This window comes from Notechis scutatus, chromosome 4 (assembly GCF_049901735.1).
Source record: "Notechis scutatus isolate UNSWTSFEM ecotype Mainland chromosome 4, rNotScu1.2, whole genome shotgun sequence".
Classification (NCBI taxonomy): domain Eukaryota; kingdom Metazoa; phylum Chordata; class Lepidosauria; order Squamata; family Elapidae; genus Notechis; species Notechis scutatus.
The window spans coordinates 7477665-7496311 of NC_142012.1; the positions used below are offsets into that span (position 1 = coordinate 7477665).

Genomic DNA, 18647 nt, shown 5'->3' on the forward strand with positions numbered 1-18647 from the left:
CCAAAACCAGTTGTGTATAAAAAAGAGCTACTTGCAAGTACCACACCCCCCCCCCTCAGCAAAGCCAGAAACTGGGCCTGGCGACCCTCGGCCAGGGTTAACTGCAGCTGTGTTTTCAGGTGCACCAAGACGCTTTACTGAACGAAATGTGGGGGCTGCACACCCCCAGCAGACGTCGAGAGCAGCGGCTCCCTACCAAGGCCCCTTCCCCAGAGGGCCCAGCTGTGGCCTGGAGGAGGAAAAGCAGCCAAGGGGAGAGCGCGAGGGAGGCCTCTGCAGCCCAGCGCCTGAATGAAGCCACGGCTCAGGTTGGGTTGCAGAGAGCTTTATTGATCCATCTCCAATCCCCTCCAAGGACGTCGACATGCAAGAAAGGATCCGTCCTGTAGTGCTTGTGGATCCCTGGGCTCTTCCCACCAGGGAACCCCGTTTGGGATCCTTAACCGAAACGGCAGAGGATAAAGGAAGGCCGTGAAGAGAAGGCACGAGGAAGCATCTCTTCTCCATCAAAGCCGCCCTCCCGTCTCACCGCAAAGACCGACTCCCCCTCTGGCCTCTGGGAAGGGGAGCCGTGGCGCAGCGGGCGGCATAGGCAGGGCACCGCAGAGGCAGGCGGCTCTCCTAGGAGTTCAGGCGGCTGTGGAGTTTGTGCAGCTGTTCTGGTGTCAGCACCAGCTTGTACCGCTGCCCATGGCCCGGCTGGCAGGGGAAGGTCACGCGGCCCACGTAGATGGCGCTGTCCTTCTCCTCCTCTTTGGCCTGGGGGGAGAGGGGAGAAGAGCGGGCGGAGGAATGCTGGAAGGGCTGGCAGCAGCTCGCCCACCGCCTCTCTTCCTGGCCCCGGGCAGAAGAAACCCACCTTCAGGAAAGGCGCCGAGGGGAACGTGCCGAAGTCGGTAGGGATGCTGGCCCCGGGGTGCTGCAGGATCGTCTCCTTCCTGACTTCATCCTGGAGCAGAGGGGAAGCACAGCGGTCGCCCTGAAGCAGCCTAAGACCTAAAACTGGGGGAGGGGGCGGGGCTTCCAAGGAAGCCTTGTGGACTTCAGCTCCCAGAATTCCTCAGCCAGCTATGCTGGGCATTGAAGTCCACAAGGCTTAAAAAGTGGCCATGTTTGGAGGCTTCTGATCTAAAACATTGGGTGGGTGGGGGGCTTCCCGCAGAGCGAGAAGTGACCCTCTCTCCCAGACCCCCTTAGGAAGAACCGCACCCACAGACACACACACACACACACCACACCCCCCACGGCACTACCTTCAGCTTCTCAATGGCTTCGCTCAGGGATGCCAGGCGGGTGGTCTGCTCCAGGAGCTGAGCTGCTGGACTGCCCACTGCAGGAGGGAGGGGAACCGGTGAAGGAAAGGAAGGAGGAGAGTCCCACCCACCCACACACCCCACCCGGCTGCTGCTCCCAGCCCCCGGGGCGCACCTGCCTTACGCCGCGTTACGTCCACCACCTGGGCATTGGCACTCATCTGGTAGAGGGTCTCCAGCAGCCGGCTGGTCTTGCGGTACAGCGAGCTGGACACCACCTCCTCCCCTTGCCTGTCCTTGGGCAGCGAGAGCTTGGGGACGTGCAGGGGGGGCAGCGATGCCAACTCCCTCCTCATCTGGGCTCCCTGAGAAACAAGGTTGGGGCAGGGACGGCTGGGAGCAGCTCAAGGGACGAGACTTGCCCTCCTCCTCCTCCTCCTCCCACCACCATTTCCGAGAAGACGGCGAAGGAAGGGAAGGGGAGTCAGAGTTGGGTGGGGGGAGAGCCAAGGCCATCGGGGGAAGCTTTTGCTCCGGGCATCTCGGGGGCCACCAGGGGCTGCTCACCTTCATCCGGTTATTCTCGTTTTTCAGGTGCTTGATGGAGAGCTGCATGGCCTCGATCTGCTGGAGCAGGAGAGGGGAGTCCTTCACCTGAACGGGGCCGGAGCCCCCGGCCATCACCTGGCTGGCACCCACACCTGCAGGAGAGACGGGCAGACGGAGGTGGCCATCAGCAGGGGTGGCCTCCCGGCAGAGGCCGCCTGGGCCTTGCTGGAAGAGGCTCGGCCAACGACTGTCTACCCTCCCTCCCCGAGTCAAGTGGAGAGCATTCGGGGGGGGGGGACCAAACACCGGCCTCGGCCCGTATTAGGCCCCTGCTTCCTGGAGGAGTCTCCCAGATTGGGGGCTGCCCTCCAGAGCCCAGGTTTCTCCGATCCCAAGGACAGGTGGTCAGGCTGGGGAAAACACTGGCCAAGGGGAGGGAGGCGGCTAATAAGACTGAACTCCCTGGCTGGGACAGCGGAGGGGGGGGGGTTGTTTCGCAGGGCTCCTGACAGCCTGACCCGGAAGCCCCCTTCCCCCCGTCCCCTTTGCCCTGCCCTCTCTCAGCCCCGTGTACCTCTCTGCTGTTCCTCTGCAGCCAAAGCATGAAAGAGACAAGAAGGAGCACAGTTAGAGAAACGCCCAGAAATGGCCCCACAAAGCAGGAAGAGGGGACAGCAGGGGAGGGACGGAGGGAGGGAGGAGGCGGGGAGCTCCTTTCACAGGCCTCAGCCTGTCTTGTGCCTGGAGTGTTTATTGTGCATGGGTGGGGGGAGTCTGCCCCCTGTCTCGGCGCTGTGCGGAGGCATTAAGCACGGGTGAAGCCAGGACCGGTCACAAACGGTGTGCCTTCGTCCAAAAGGGCCTCCATCTGATGCTCCGTGTCCAGCAGGGCTTCCGAGGGCACCCAGGAAGCCCCCTCCCCGAAGCGGCACTGCCCTTTCTCCGTGGGCCCCTGCCCACTCCCACCTGATGCCAGGGCCTCAACGAGGCAAGCAGCCAACTGAAGGCGCCCCGGCCTGAGCGGCTTCCCAGCCCGCAAGGAGGCTCCGGATCAGGCTGCCCCGGACCCACCTCCTGCGATGCTGGAGATGACCGAGGCGATGCCCGAGGGGGTGCCCCACGCAGGCCCTCGATGGTGCGCTTGGACTGATTGCTGAGCCGCTGCTTCAGTTCCAGCTTCTCCGACTCCAGCTGGTCAATGTCCGCCTGCAGGGCGTCCATCGTCTCCTCAAACTCCCTACGTGAGAAAGAGACCGGCTGATCCCTGGGCCTCCCCCCCCACTCTCGGGCCCTGGGATTTGGGAGGGGGGAGCTTAACACTCTTAAATTTTTACGGTTTCTTCCCAGGTGACGGACAAGGGTGGCAGGGACAGATCCCCAAATCACTCCTGCCCTGTTTCCCTTCCACCCGGGTGAATGGGTGGGGGTCAGGGGAAGGCTGGGGATGCAGCCGGTGCCTGAGCTGAGGGACACGGAGTGTGAGGCGCCTGCAGGGCTCCGGGTGCGGCTGGATGGCCGGGCTCCAGCCTTGCTTGCAGAGTGGGCTGCCCAGACTGGGAGGGGCTGTCGTTGTGCACCAGTTGCCCTGCTGCGTAGCGACCCTCCCCCCAATCGCCTGAGCTGCTTGAATGATTGGCCCGCCAGGTGGCAGAGTCCCCCAGATTTAGGGTTCCTGGGTCCTCAATCTAGAGTCCCCAGGTGTGGACTGGGAGGGGGCCCAGGATGCACTGCCACAACCCAGACCCCAGCCCAGTTTTTTAGAGGAGGCGGTTTTTAGAGGAGCAGCTTATCTGGAGCCCACCTCAGGCCAGATTCCTCGCTGGTGACAGCCCCAAGATGGTGCTGACCGTGGCCTCTGGAAGGAGGGGTCCCCAACCTTGGGCCACTTCAACTCCCAGAATTCCACAAGTCCTAAAGTGGCCAAGTTTGGAGACCTTTGCCTGGAAGGCTGTCTCACCTCCACTGCAGAGAAAAGGCCTTCTGACCCAGAGATGCTGCCCAGGATGCCATCGGAGGAAAGAATTCAGGATCCTCCCCACCCCCCGTGCTCATCGGACAGAGAAAGAAACTGAGGAATTCTGGGAGTTGAAGTCCACAAGTCTTAAAGTGGACACGGTTGGAGACCTCTTGCCTCTGGAGGGCTTGGGATGTGGGGGGGGGGGGCAGATCTCCTCGCTTGATTGCTACTTCAGGTCGGCCTCGGTTTCCGTCTCCCGGGTTCTCCCTCCCCCCCCCAGAGCTTCCAGAGGCCCCTCGCGTACTTCTCCTTCTTCTTCAGCAGCGCTTGGGTGTCGCTCAGCTTGCTCTGGATCTTCTCCACCCGCTCGTCGGCATCTTTGGAGGCGCTGTCCAGCTTCTTCTCCAGGAGGCTGAGGCGCACGTTGGCTTCGCTGAGCTCCTCGCCCTGGAACGGCAGGGAGGAGAGATAGGCGTGCGGCCAGGGCGATGAGGCTCCCCTGGCGCAGGCCGAGGTGGCGGACGGGCTTGCCAAGCGTACCTTGATTTTAAGAGACTTCTTCAGCTCTTTGATGACGGTCTCTCGATCCTCCAGCTTGAGCCCCAGGCCCTCGGCGTCCGTGATCTCGGCCCGAAGCGCCGCTGCCCGCAGCTGAACCGGAGGAAGGGGCTGCCAAAAGAATGGACCGGCCGTTCACCCAGGATATCCGGAGATGACCTCTCCAACTCAGAGCTGCCAACGGTGACCCTCCCTCTCCGAGCTCCAGGGGCAGCTCTTAAGTGGGAAGGCAAATGCAGACAGGCTCTTCGGAGCTCCGTCTCCCGTCTGCTGGCCCATTCGTAGCGCCAGCCGGGAGCTGCCTGCAAACGCTCAGCAGCCGGCGTGGGGCTCACCTTGGTCTGGGGCTTGTCTGCATCGTATTCGCCCTCCTGCATGGCGGTGGCCATCTTGTTCATGGTGGCGATGAGGATGTTGCAGGACTGGCGCAGGCACTCGTAAGGGCTGATGCCCTGCGCTCCATAGATCTGGGAATGAATCTCGGACTCAGTCCTTGCCTGACCTCCCGGAAAGTCTCCAGCCACGAGAGAAGGGTGCCATGCCCACTTCCCGGGAAGCTTTGGAGGACCGTGGACAACGTGGCCTTTCTTATGAGTGCCCCACCTCCCCGGACCATGGCAGCAGCAGAAGAGGCATGAACCGAAGCAGCCTTGGCCACTCCAAACCGCTGACACAGCTGGCAGCCCTTTTCCTCACCCCCTTCCCAGGTACAAAAGGAGGCCAGGAATCCCACCCCCCGCTGCCAGATATTCTGCTCAGGATCCCGGGCCCGAGTAAGCAACCAAGGCCTGCAGCTGTATCTCTGCAAACCGATCGGTTCCAGCCCTGTCCGGGGCGCCGAGATCCTATCCCACCTGCACTGGGATGAATCCACTGAGCGGATGAGGAGGGAGGGGGAGGGAAGGGAGGGGCAAGCCTGGACCAGCTCCTGCTTACCTGCTCACTGGCCTTGAAGGCCAGGTCCTCCAGTTTCACGGCCTGCAAGCCCTCGTTCTCGGTCAAGGGGGCGATCATCTGAGCCCCTGCAGCCGCCACCTCCTGCAGCACCGCCACCACCCAGGTCAGGTGTTTGCGGCAGTCCAGCAGGATCTCTGAGACCTAGGAGAGCGACAAGCAAAGCGCGGCGTCAAGTTCTCTGCAGAGGGAGGCAGGGGGAGGCTTACTCCCACCGGTTTGGGGTGGGGAGGCTGGACGGGCGGCTCACCTGTTGCCCAAAGCCCAGGGCCGCAGGGATGCCGGGAGCCTCGGTGCCCGGCATGCGCCGCCTGATCTTCTTGCAGAACTGGCGGATGTCGCTGCACGAAGTCTCCAGGTCCTTCAGGAGGATGGCGAAGTCGGAGGCCTCCTGTCCGGTCTGTAGAAGGGGAGAGGGAGGTTCAGCCGGGTTCGGCCCTCCAGGGTACTGGCCGGTCGGCTCAGGCAAGACTCTTACCTGGAGAAAGGAGCGCAGCCGGCAGACCTCCACGCTCATGCAGTCCAAGGCACTCTGAGTGAACTGCAAGGGGAAGACGGGCCGTGCTCAGAGCAGGGCGAAGCCAGCGCCATCACGCAGCCCTCTTCTCTCTGCCCCCACCCCCCGGGGGTGGTGTCAGCCAAGAGCAGAGAGGCCTGACACCTCCCCCCACCACATACAGCAGCCCTCCCTGCAGCGGCTCACACGGGAACCTGGCTCCCCTCACCTTGATGTGGTCAGCCAATTGCACCGTGCAGTCCTCGGCCTGGTCAGCCAGGTGGATGCTGTACAGGTGCTGAGAGGGGAAGGGAAGACGTCACTGCTGAGCTGCGCTCCCGCCTCGCCCTGGCCTCGCCCTCCCCACCCCACCCGGGCTGCACCTGGTAGTACTTGATGGCCTTGGTCAAGGGCTCCACGTTGACCGTCTCGTCCAGCTGGTCCTTGTGCAGCAGCTCAATCAGGAAGTCCAGGGACCTCTCGTGCACGCACATCTCCGGATAGAGCAAGCCCACTTTTCGGTAGATTTCCACGCTGCACTTACTCAAGGCCCTGGGAGGGCAGGGCAAGGGCGTCAGGGGAGGAGGCCATTGGGCCAAGCCCCGGGACTCCCCCACAAGACTCCCCAGGCCCGGCCATGCCCCCACTCACTGCTCGTATTTGTGGAGCGTGGCTTGCAGAAGGAGCAGAGAATAGACCAGCCCAGCAGCGAAGCTCAGCTGCTCCCCCGGTGCTCCCCGGAGACCGGCTCTCTCGGCACAGTTCTCGCTCAGCTCAAACTTCTCTTGCGCCTGTCGGCTGATCAGCTCGGCCTGTTTCAGAGAGGAAGGGGCTGCTGCAGTGGTGGTATTCAGCCGGTTCACACCGGATCGGGCGAACCGGGAGCAAGAATTTGTCGTGGGTTGCCGAACCGGTAGTTAAGTTCTGGCTGGCCACGCCACGCCACCCCCCCGGTCGCCCTCCCGCCCGATGCTCGCTCACCCGCCTGCCTGCCTGACGTTCGCCTAAGGTATTTCTTTTTTTTTTTTTCCCCCTCCCAACGATCAGCTGTAGATAAGATCAGCTGTGCCGGGATTCCCTTGCTGAGGCCCAGGAAGGCAAAAATGGAGGGAGGAGCTCAGCCACCCCCCTCCATTTTTTGCCTTCCAAAGCCCCGGAGGAGCCTTAGGGGAGCAAAAACGACACCCCCACCTCCGAGGCTCTTCTGAGGCTAGGAAGCTCCCAAAACGGACCTTGGAGGGGTGCTACATGCCTCTCCCATGCTCTGTTCCTTTTCTTCCAGAGCCCGAGAGGAGCCTTAGGGCAGGGGTCTCAACCTAGGAAACTTTAAGCCTGGAGGACTTCAGTCCCAGATTCCCAGCCAGCTTTGCTGGCTGGGGAATTCTGGGACTTCAAGTCCTCCAGGCTTAAAGTTGCCTAGGTTGGAGACCCCTGCCTTAGGGAGCAAAAGGCACACACACCCCCGAGGCTCCTTTGTGGCTAAGAAGTTCCCCAAAACGGGTGGGGGGGGCTGTAAAAAGCCACGCCCACCCAGTCACATGGCCACGCCACTAAGCCACGCCCACAGAAGTGGTAGTAAAAGTTTTTGAATCCCACCCCTGGGCTGTTGGGGCCTCAGCAGACGGGCCCCCATTTCCACCCTCTGCCTTGGGGGAGGGGGCTAGAGACGGCCCCGCCCTCCAGAAGCCCCATCTGCACCTCCAGATCTCGGTGCTGCTGTAGCCAGATCCTGGGTGCTTGAGGGAGACCTGATCCAACTCACTCGATCTCTCCCTCCTAAAAGAGCTGCTGCCTCTGACTGGTGTGTGTGTGTGTGTGTGTGTGTGTGTGTGTGTGAGCCCTAAATCACAGCTACAAGAAGTCGCTGGGCATAATTTACTACCGGGCTATTCATAATCTTCTTCTGCCTTACGAAATGTCAATTTTTGCAGGGAAAGTATATTCTTTTGCCTATTCAAAGCAGGTGGAAACCTCACTGGTTGTAATTTAAAAAAAAACAGGGTTCTCCCCTAAGCGGAGTCCGAGTTTGATCGAAGACGAGAGTTCAAACGAGAAGAAGGCGGGCCAGTGATCGATCGATCGAAAGCAGAGGATTTTTGAACGTGAACTCGGCTCAGGGTCTTCTCCAACCACTCACAGGAGGAGGAAGGGGAATGCTTGAATGGGAAAAGATCGCCTATCATGCCCCCTCAAGCCGGGATCCAAAGGGAGGGAAACTTAGCGCCAGGCGCCCTCGGGTACCTTGCCCACCAGCCGGGGAAGCAGCAGCAGCACCAGAACGCAGTCGTGGTCCCCGCCGTGCCGCAGAAAGCTGTCGGGCAGGAAGGAAGTGAGCAGGGAGACGTGCCGGTTGGCCTGTTGCACTTCCATCTGGCGCAGCTCCATTTCGATGGCCTGCAAGGCAAGAGCGCTCCGATGGGGCCCAGCCTGGGGGGATCCCCATCAGCCCCGGGGATGGCCAGGACGGCTGTGCCCAGGAGAGGGTCCCTGGCCCCCCAGGGGAATGCCTTCGGGCGGCCTCTCCGTTCAAATGTAGGTCTGGGCCTGCCTGCTCGGGCTTCTTGGCCTCACCCCCTCATTTAAAACGGGCTTTTCCCCCCACAGCAGATCCAGGTAAAGAAAATGCCCCACCAGGTGACCGGAAGGGGGGGGGGCATGAGGCAGGAGAGGGACGGGGAAGGGGGCCAGAGCTCAAGGCCAGGAGCAGAACAGGGGCTGCCTTGGCTCAAGACTTTATGCACCTGGGCATCCGCCACAGAAAGGGAAAGGGAAGCAATGGAGGCCTTGGCAGAAAGAAAGTTGGAGGAAAGGAGGCGGGACTGGAACAATCGTGGAGGCTCGCAGCCTGCGTTAAGACACGTTACTGGGGGGGAAGTGGGGGGGGGCTGAGGGCCCCCCCTGAGCTGTGGGCGCTGCTTGCAGGCGCTTCATGTCCCAATTGCCTCACCCCTTCAAGTGCAGGGGAGTGTGAGGTTTGCAGGGCAGCTACTCGCACTGACAGCCTGACCTAGGTGGGCAGGGAAACGTCGGCCAGCAGGCCAGCAGCTCAGGGGGCATCAGAGAGTTCAGCCCTGAGCTGCGGAGATTCTCTTTGGCTGGAGAACTGGACCAGGAGAAAGGAGGAGTCGTTTTGACCGGAGCGGAAGGAACTCTGCGGCCCATCAGGGTCACAGGTCAAGCCTGGAGCATGTTTTGGGGTGCCTTAGGCACCCCCACCCCCATTGAACAGTTATAATGGGATCTTTCTGGCCCCTCCCGCCCAGCGACTGCTATGTGAGCCGCCAGGAACAAGAGGGCAGCCGCTGAGGCTGAGGCCGTCCTACCTTGGCGTGAGCTTTTGTCTCAGCAAATTTAATCTTGAAATCAAACATTTCGGGCGGCGGCTGCTGCTGCCTCTCCACAGAGGCCTCTTGCTGGCTCATCAGGTCTCGGTTCACGTCCTGCAGAGCGGAAAGGCAGCATCAGCGAAGCGGGGCCAGGGCAGAGACCCTCAAGACCGTCCCAGACGAAGGGCTGTTCCCCCTTGGCTAGGAGACCCCTGACGGGGTGGGCTTAAAGCTGGCGTTCTGTGTGCGGCACCCTCAACCTCCCTTATTTGGGCCATGTCAAAACGGGGGGCAGCTGATCAGCAGAAACCAACCCTGGATCCGGGCACCTCTTCCCAGGGGCTCTCTCCCTCCAGATCACCCCGGCTTGCAGCCGCCTCTGCAGCCGCCTCTGCAGCCGCCTCTGCAGCCGCCGGTACCTGCAGGTGGGCCGTCAGCTCTCGGTATTTCTTGATGGTCTGCTGGTAGTCGGCCACCGTCTCCTGCGCTGCCTCCACCCGCTTCTCCGACTCGCGGACTCGAGCCGTGGCCATGTCCAGCTGCTCCCGCAGCTCCAGCTCCGTCTCCCGGGCGTTCTCCTGCAGCTCGTCATTCATCTCGTTCATGGCTTCCTAAGGGGGGAAAGGGCCGCCACAAGAGCAGATAGCGAGGGCGTCCCAAGCGAGACCCCCCACCCCTTTCGCAAGGGAGACCAAACGTGGCGCGCTCTCCCTGGCGCCCAAGCCCATTGGCGCTCCCTCAAGCGGGCCCCACCCTGCTTGCTCTCACCAGATCGCCCACCGTCTCGCGGAGCTCGCGGACCTTCTCCTCCAGATCAAGGTTCCTCTCGGTCAGCGTCTCCACCATCTCCTCGGCCCCCAGAGCAGCATCCACCTGGAACGGGAAGGAGGGTTAGGGGGGGGGGCGCGGGAGAACAACCGCTGTCTCTGGAGCACCAAGGGAGCCGGAGCTGGCCTGACGCCCCTGGCCGACGCCTTGCCTGCTCCTTCAGCTCATCGATGGTCCCCTCGGTCTGCTTCAGCTCCTCCTGCAGCTTGTCCTTCTGCTGACGCAGGGCCTCCAGCTCCGTGTTCTTCTTCTCCATGTGCTTCTGGAGCTTCACGTGCTCCTGCTTCTCCGAGGCAGACAGGTCCCGCATCCTTTCAGGGCACAAAGGGGCTGGAATCGCACCCCAGGCCAGAGAGGGAAGCAGCCTCCCCCTCCCCCGAAGCCAAAGGAGGGGGGAGCTACTACTTGCCCCGGCGCCTGGGCACCCCACCCGGCCCCCTCCACCCAGCTTCTCTGCGACCCCCCTCCTGCTGTCCTCGCCAGCGGCTGGTGCGCCTACCTCACAAGGGCCTCCTTCAAGCGGCCGTTCTGCTCCTCAAGCTGCTTGACGTGGTAACTGGAGGCAGCTCCGTCAGAACCTGCAGAATTGAAAACCACACACAGACACACACACACACACAGAGGGTTCACAGAGAATGTACAAAGTGGTGGATGAAACAAAAATGTTGTGTCCCTGTCTGTCTGTCTGTCCACCTATTTAAATTTCAGAGTCTGGATTGTTTTGATGTCCGCCGTTGCTCTGTCTCCAGCTCTGGCATACGCCTTCTCTAGGGTCACGTGAGGCAGAATCCACAGATTTGTGCAAAACGTTTATGATTTTGGAATTTTCTTTTGAATCCTTTGGTGTTTTCATCAAATTTCTCTCCTCCCGTGACCCTTCCACCCCCTCCTAGCTGGGTCAGGCGGTCCGGAGCCCCCAGGCCACGGCAGCTGCCCTCATTGCCAAGACTATTCTAGATGCTTCCAGAGGGCTCACAAGGGGGAGAGAAGCCCCCCTCCTGAAAAACACCCCATTTGGGGAAAGGAGCCCCTGGAGGCAAAGCAGGGACCGTTTCTGAGGCTGCAGCCCAGAGGTCCCCACACTGCCTGCCTCTCGGGGGCGGCTCACCCTTCTCTTCGATCTCATGCTTCAGGATCTCCAGGTCCATGGTGAGATCCTCCACCTTCTCCTTCAACGAATCCATCTCCTGCTGCAGGGACTCCGCCCGCTCCTCGGCCATCTCCTTGTCCAGGGTCGCCATCTCGATGGCGTCGGCCGTGTCGGCCATCTCCTCCATGTAGCGCTCTTTGGCCTCCAGGGCCTCTTTGGCTTCCTGCAAGGGGCCGGGAGGAAGCAGCCGGGGCTTGCAACGCGGTTGATACCCTGGGGCCCGATCCCCGACCGGCAGCTATCAATCAGGTCGAGGTGGGGAGAGAGGGACGCCAAGCAAAAGGACAGCCGGCCGGCGCATCCCAAGGCAGCTCCGTCAACGGGAAAGTCCGGGGTCTCCTCCCTGCCTGCCTCCCCTCCCGAAGCTGAGCAGCCCACCTTCTTGGCCTCCTTCAGGCGCTTCTGGAGCTCCGCCTGCTGCTCCTGCATTTTGCTCTTCCACTCCTGGACCTGCTCCAGCTGGATCTTGTACTTCTCCAGCTCCTTCAGCTTGGCCTTGTCCTCATTCCGCTTCATCTTGAGGGTCTCCAACTTCTCTTCCAGGTCTCGCACCTGCCCTCGCAGAGACTCCTCCTCCTACCGGGCAGAGGGAGGGGCCCTCTGAATCACCCTGGCCTCCCTTGGGAGGAAGGGCTCCCACCACCCCTGGCTACATTCCCCTCCCCCGGGCAGCTCCAGATCATCCACTCTTGTCCAATTCCTGGTTCTAGCGAGGGTGGGATCTTTTCTCAAATGAAACCAATGCCACGAGCAAATGAAATGCATTCATTTTGGGGGGGGGGAGGGGGGATGCCATCTTGCCCCCTGAACTGCCATCCTGGCATGGTCAGTCACAGGATTAACGGGCCCACCAAACGGTGCAACCACCTTTAGTCGCCAAGTGACGTGTGATTCTTTTTCACAGCAAACCCGTCGCTGTCCTTCTGTCCTGGCTGTTGGTTGTGCTTAATGCAGGGGTCCCCAAACTTGGCCACTGGAATTCAACTCCCAGAATTCCTCAGACAGCATGGGTGTCATGCTGGCTGAGGAATTCTGGGAGTTGAAGTCCACGAATCTTAAAGTGGCCAAGTTTGGAGACCTTCTGGCTTCATGCTTACTTTTGGCGTGGATTCTGTACTTCCGGGGTGGGGTGGGGGACCAAGAGCTGAACTGAGCAAAGGGAGGGCAAAAGGCCCGCTCACAGGAGCCAGAGTCTGCCTCGGAGGAAGGAAGGGAGCTCAAGGAACGAAGGGCGGCCCAGGCAGCCTTTCGACTTGCAGGACCCTCAGAGGGGCCAATGCTGGGATTTGGGGATTCTGTGGGAAGGTCCCATCCTGACTGGTGGAGCCTTGGATTTCACTGCAAGGATAGTCTGCAAGAAAAGGCCGCGGAGGCTGCAATTCCGTGGGAAGAGACCCTCTTCCTTCCACCCTTTGGCCACAGAGAAGACGTGGTGGGTCTCTTGAGGCTGCTACCTGTGGCCTGGCTTGGCTTGGCCTTAGGAAAGAGGGCTGTGTTCCCATAATGCTGAGCCCCAGTTCAGGCCCTCGGCCTCGGCTGCCCCCCTTGCAAGCGCCTGACTCCAGAGGAGTCTGGGGGGGCTGGGGGGGGGCAGGAAGCAGCCCTTCCGCACCCAGGATCTCACCAGCAACACCCAACACCTGCATCCAGGGCATCTGGAGGTTGCAGCCCCTCCCAGGTTCCCAAGATGCCTGTTGCGAATGTGCAACCGGACACACACACACACACACACACACACACACTCCTCCCTCCCTTCCACCTCACCTTTGTTGGAGACAGGATTGCTGGAGGAGCCACTGGGGATGCCAGAGCCGGGACGGGCACCATGGGGGCAGCCAAAGGGGTCTGTGCCGGGGTGCTTGGTTCGCTGCTGCTCATTTCCCCGGCCGAGGCTGAGGCCGAGCCAGAGAGCCCTGCCGTGCTGCTGGATGTGGCCGAACTGCCGGTTCGGGTGGGCTGCAAGACAGGGGATGGGTGAGAGAAGAGCATTTTTCACCCGAAGAGATCTTGCCAGGCCTGACGTCGGCCTCGGCCTTTGTAAAGTGGCACCCATGTAGATGCACAACCACTCACGGCTTCTGGAAGAAATGCCAAGGAAGTGAGGAGTCCAGCTATCTGCAAAAGCCAAAACTTTTTAAATTTTACAGCTGGCCCCTCAAAAGGAGGCAGCAGAATGGCCTGCAGAAAGACCTGTTGTGGCCACCAGGGGAGTGGGGGGGGGGGAGCTGGCAAAATGCCTACAATTTCCAAAGATGGCTGCTCTCCCCCACTTTGAAGCACCATCTCGCCCAGACTGACAGGGATGCTCTGGGGAGGCAGGAGGGTCTCACTTCACCCTTTGAGGCATCTCCCTCTTCCATAGTTTTTGGTGGGGCAGGGGCAAGGTGGGCTTAAACTGAGCCTTCAGGTTGGTCCTTCTGCTCAGAGCTCTCATCTCCTCAGACCCCAGCATCCGTCCACCCACCCACCCCACCTATCAACTCCGGTATAGCAGGAGAAAATTATAAAATATAGGGAGAGTAATCCTATCAGCTGTATTATGTAAGAGCATGAACCCTAAATCAAAGGTCACTGCTCCCCTTCTGTGTCCTTACTAATGGCTTGGAGGAAAAGATGGAAGGAATGCTTATCAAATTTGCAGATGACAAACTGGGTAGGGCAGTTTAACCCCAAAAAGAGAATAACATTTAACATTGCTCTTCAAGGTTATAAAAAATAGACTGAATACAATGGGAAGAAACTGAGAATGCAATCATTTCACCGAGGAGAAAAAAAAGAATCCAAAGCCCAGGAGAAGGAGAAGAGCAGCTGGACCGAAAATAGTCGGGTGGGGGGGGAGAGAGCAAGGACCGTTGCCTGCAAATTGGGATTATGAGGCCACAGGGTTGGTGGGGTGGAAAGGGAAGGTAAACACAATTTGAGGCTGTCTTTTCCAAACCGGGGGAGTTAAATCCTTCCAACTTTATTTACTTTGCTCAGACCCCCCCACCTCAAGGGCCAGCTCCAGATCAGGGCCTCACCCTGCATATATAGAGAAAGCGGAAGAGGACAGAAACCAGATCCTAGAGAAAGAGGTTCTGGGCCTGTTTGGCCCTGAGAAAAGAGGGCAGGCTGAGGTGGGATGTGATAGGACTCCGGGTTGGGGGGGGGGGAAGAGGAGGGAAGGAGGGTCCTAAAGGAGGAGGCAGTCTTCCCTCACAGGCCCCACGGGGAGGTGAGGACACAACCTGGACTGCAATTCCTCAGGAGATGCTGGGCCCTTGTCCCCAAGGAGGGAGGAGTGCAGCAGAAATAGCTGATTCCTGCCACAAGCAAGTGGGCACTGGCCTGGCCAACTGAGGGGTCCTCAAACTTGGCCACTTTAAGACTTGTGGACTTCAACTCCCAGAATTCCTCAGCCAGCATAGCCAGCTTCCTCAGGCCCCTTAAAGCAAGCAAAGACCTAAAGGAGTTTTCCCCTACACCAGGGGCCCCCAAACTTGGCCATTTTAAGACTTGTGGACTTCAACTCCCAGAATTCCTCAGCCAGCATAGCCAGCTTCCTCAGGCCCCTTAAAGCAAGCAAAGACCTAAAGGAGTTTTCCCCTACACCAGGGGCCCCAAACTTGGCCATTTTAAGACTTGTGGACTTCAACTCCCAGAATTCCTCAGCCAGCATAGCCAGCTTCCTCAGGCCCCTTAAAGCAAGCAAAGACCTAAAGAAGTTTTCCCCTACACCAGGGGCCCCCAAACTTGGCCATTTTAAGACTTGTGGACTTCAACTCCCAGAATTCCTCAGCCAGCATAGCCAGCTTCCTCAGGCCCCTTAAAGCAAGCAAAGACCTAAAGGAGTTTTCCCCCTACACCAGGGGCCCCCAAACTTGGCCACTTTAAGACTTGTGGACTTCAACTCCCAGAATTCCTCAGCCAGCATAGCCAGCTTCCTCAGGCCCCTTAAAGCAAGCAAAGACCTAAAGGAGTTTTCCCCTACACCAGGGGCCCCCAAACTTGGCCACTTTAAGACTTGTGGACTTCAACTCCCAGAATTCCTCAGCCAGCATAGCCAGCTTCCTCAGGCCCCTTAAAGCAAGCAAAGACCTAAGGAGTTTCCCCTACACGGGCCCAAACTTGGCCATTTTAAGACTTTGGACTTCACTCCCAGATTCTCAGCCAGCAAAGCTGGCTGAGGAATTCTGGGAGTTGAAGTCCACAAGTCTTAAAGTGGCCTAGTTTGGAGACCTCTGCCCTGGAAATCTGCCTCACCTCCACTGCTGAGAAAAGGCCTTCTGACCCAGAGATGCTGCCCAGGAAGCCACCGGAGGAAAGAGTCAGGATCCCACCCACCCCTCCGTGCCCATCGGACAGAGAAAGAAACTGAGGAAAAGCCCACCCTCAGGGATCAGAGAGTGAAGAGTGGTAGTGGGGAGGTTGGTACTTGCACGCTTGAAAGACTCTCTTACTGCAGCCCTACAGTAAAGTTGATGTGTTGTTTTTTCCTGGTTTACCTAGGAGAGCTGAAGAAACCAGAAGGAACTGAAGATTACAATTAAAAGTAAAGGGGGTGGGGAAAAACCCTTAAATTAGACTTACTAGTACAGAATGGAGCAAAGTATTTTAACGCTGGAAATATGCAAGGATGTGTTTGAACAATGGACCCCTAAGTTAATTTTAAAAGTGTCTGCCTCTATAGACAGTATAAAAGAAAAAAAAAGGACAGGAAAAGGTTTTACTAAACAAGATTAAGCTTGATCTGAAAGTTAGATTTAAAAATCACAGGCTACAAGAATAATACGGGGAAAAAATTGCCATGTTGGACATACAAAATCATCTTGACTAATGTCTGAATAATTAAAAGAGATATACGAACAACAAACCAAGAGGCAATATTCCCATATTGGACTTACAAAAGAGACTTGTTAAAGCTTTGAAGAACTTTGGGAGAAGAGACGAGGAATTAAAAGAAAGCAACTTCTAGGAACATTATTTGAAGGGACTGGAGATCCAGGTTGTTTAGAAGTAAAAGGAAGGAATATAAAGTTGGCTTATTTGATCAAGGTTAATGAGGCGATACAGCAATCAAGCCAATAATGATCTGAGGGACGTGGGCGGTTGAGAGATATGAAATATAAATAAATAAATAAAAATAGCTACATTGTTATCTCTCTGATAAAAGGACGTTTGCTGGTTAAGACTAAAACGGGCTTTTAGGGATTTATTTACAGATGGGATATGGGAAGAGAGAGTTTGTTGTATTTTAAGAGAGACCAGTTAAGTTACTTTATACTTGTCATGAAGTAGTTTGTTTTCTTTTTCTTTATTCTTATTGCTCTTTTTTTTCTTTCTAGTTTTCCTGCGCTTTCGGTTTTTCTTCTTCTTATTACTTACTTACTTACAGATTTAAGAGTTGGAAGGGACCTTGAAGGTCATCTAGTCTAACCCCCATTAAGTTGGTATAAAATTACTATTTTTTTTAAAAAGAAAATCACCAGGGCCCGCGCGCACACACACACACACACACCCTTTCTCACCTTGGGCCTCCTCGTTGCGGTCTGGAGGCCAGCAGGAGCAGAAAGCAGAGGAGGAGAGACAGTCACAGGGGGAAGACAGGAACAGAGAGACACAGGTGGCGGCAGCAGCAGTGGCAGAAGGGGAGAATAGAGTGAAGGGACGACAAGAGAGACAGGAGCGAGATTAGTGCGTGCAAGCATCAGCCCACAAACCTCTGCGCTGGGCCTTCTCTCTCTCTGCCCCGCTGGCTACCAGCAAGGCACCCACCCAGGGCTCCTGGTTCCCCAGAAGTCCCAGCCACAGCCGCAGCAGCGCCTGAGACAGGCAGGAAACGCTGCCTTTGCCAGACTCAGGACTAGGCCAGGAAACCTGCATCCCCTCCACAGATCCGATGTGTTTGCTGATGCCAGCCTGTTCCCCAGGGGGAGAGAGCCAGAAACACTTGGCTGACCCACTGCCTCTCCCCAAGGCCAGCTATGAAGCGTAGGCTCTTCGGACGACCAGCAACCCTAGAGCGTGGTTGATGCCAAACAAGGCCCTGGGTGCAAAAAAGAAGGTTGGTCTCTCTTCTGCCTGGCTCCAGGCCTATTGGGCTCTCAAGATCGTGCGGGGGTGGGGGGTCTCTAAGGACTGACTGGACCTCTGTTGACCTCCCAGGACCAGAGGACCTGTGGTCGAGTGCACTCTTCCAGTGGGAGAGGGATTTGAAAACCCGGGCTACCTAGAGGAGGTGGCATTTCCCTCTGGGGGCAGGTAGAAGGGTCTCCCAACTTTCCCAGGCATCTTGCCCCGTGATCCTTCGGGAAGCCATCCTGAAGGGTGGATCGGCTCCACTAAGCACGCCCTGGCATTTAGGCCAAGATGCCAACCTAGAGGCTGCCGCCAAGATTCGGAAAACACCCCTCGTTTTGCAAAAGCTCCAGAGCTCATCTACTGAGTCTGGATCGGCACAGGGGCTCATTAAGCCTGAGCTGAGCCCGGCTGTGTTTATCTGGGTTCGGCTTATGAAAAGGGGGCCTTCCCGGTGCTAGGCGCTCCTTGGCCAGCACCCAACCGAAAACAGCCAGAGTCTGCCGGAATGGAAGAGGACAGGGAAGACGAGTGGAGGGAGTCGGAAGGCTGCTGCGTGCGTGACAAGCGCTCTGACTCCCGGACGGTTGCCCATCTTGGGGAAAGGTTTGTTCTTGCTTGCCCCAAGGCTCTGCCCCACCCCCGGGACACCTGGATAGGAAGGAAGGGCAGAGCTTGGGTCGTTCCTGGCTAGCGCAAACCTATGAGAAAACCCTTTGAGGGAGAGCCAACTCCAGGGTGCAGGTATGTGTCTTTGGAGGCGGCAACTGTGACTGGCATTGGCTATCCACGCCACAATTCAGCCTACAAATATTCTAAGCTTTTACCTTCTTCCAAAAACAACTACTTCTGGTTGTTGAGGATGCTGAGAAGCACCTGAGCAGGTTGTGTTAAATCTGAGAAGTTATGCGATGGGGGGATACCCTACTCAGCTCCCGGCTGATACCCTACTCAGCAGCCAGTCATCTCTGCAGCTCTGCCTGGCTTCTTATGGGCTCTGCAGCACCGTGACCCACCCGGAGCCCTGTCCCCCCCAGTGAACCTGTATCACTCGGGGAAGCTTCCAGCCCTGAAAACATCAGCTAGCACAAAAGAGGGAGTGGCTAAGCAGAGAAAGCTGCGTGAGGAGGAGGAGACCTCCCACAAAACACTAACGTGCCAGGCCAGGCAACCTTCTGGGACGAGAACCGGGCAAGCCAAAGCAGAGGACAGGTCAGGAGAGAGAATCTCATCTACTCCTCCTATGTGGTGACCTTTTCCTTTCTCTCACCAGCCGATCATGCAGAGGGTCGATTCTCATCAGAGAAGAACCGTCCAGGCGGCCTAGAACTTGCCGCCACAATGGCTGCAATATTTCACTCTCTCCCCAGAAACAGAGCCCTGACAACCGAGGTCACAAGCTGTCAAATCCAATTCTCCCTGGAGAGAGGCCTTCCATGATCTCGTGATACCTAAAAAAAAGGGGGGGCCACTGTGTGAGCTCCCATGGAGGCGGGGATATGCTCCAACCCTGGATGCT

The 18647-nt window shown here is 58.1% G+C and overlaps 1 protein-coding gene across 1 annotated transcript in view; it reads right to left on the minus strand.

The window, feature by feature from the left end:
• Positions 1–309: 309 nt before the first annotated feature.
• Positions 310–18647, minus strand: part of DCTN1 (dynactin subunit 1) — a 43528-nt gene continuing 25190 nt past the window's right edge. The window contains 27 exon segments of the mRNA XM_087965698.1: positions 310–759; positions 860–949; positions 1254–1330; positions 1429–1618; positions 1821–1954; positions 2377–2391; positions 2874–2909; positions 2912–3039; positions 4064–4206; positions 4300–4428; positions 4653–4784; positions 5254–5415; positions 5522–5671; positions 5750–5812; positions 5997–6065; positions 6151–6319; positions 6419–6579; positions 8009–8161; positions 9091–9207; positions 9513–9704; positions 9862–9966; positions 10073–10232; positions 10421–10499; positions 11030–11234; positions 11450–11647; positions 12836–13027; positions 16579–16599. Coding sequence (XP_087821824.1) covers positions 622–759; positions 860–949; positions 1254–1330; positions 1429–1618; positions 1821–1954; positions 2377–2391; positions 2874–2909; positions 2912–3039; positions 4064–4206; positions 4300–4428; positions 4653–4784; positions 5254–5415; positions 5522–5671; positions 5750–5812; positions 5997–6065; positions 6151–6319; positions 6419–6579; positions 8009–8161; positions 9091–9207; positions 9513–9704; positions 9862–9966; positions 10073–10232; positions 10421–10499; positions 11030–11234; positions 11450–11647; positions 12836–13027; positions 16579–16599 — 3408 coding nt within the window. The 3' untranslated portion in view covers positions 310–621.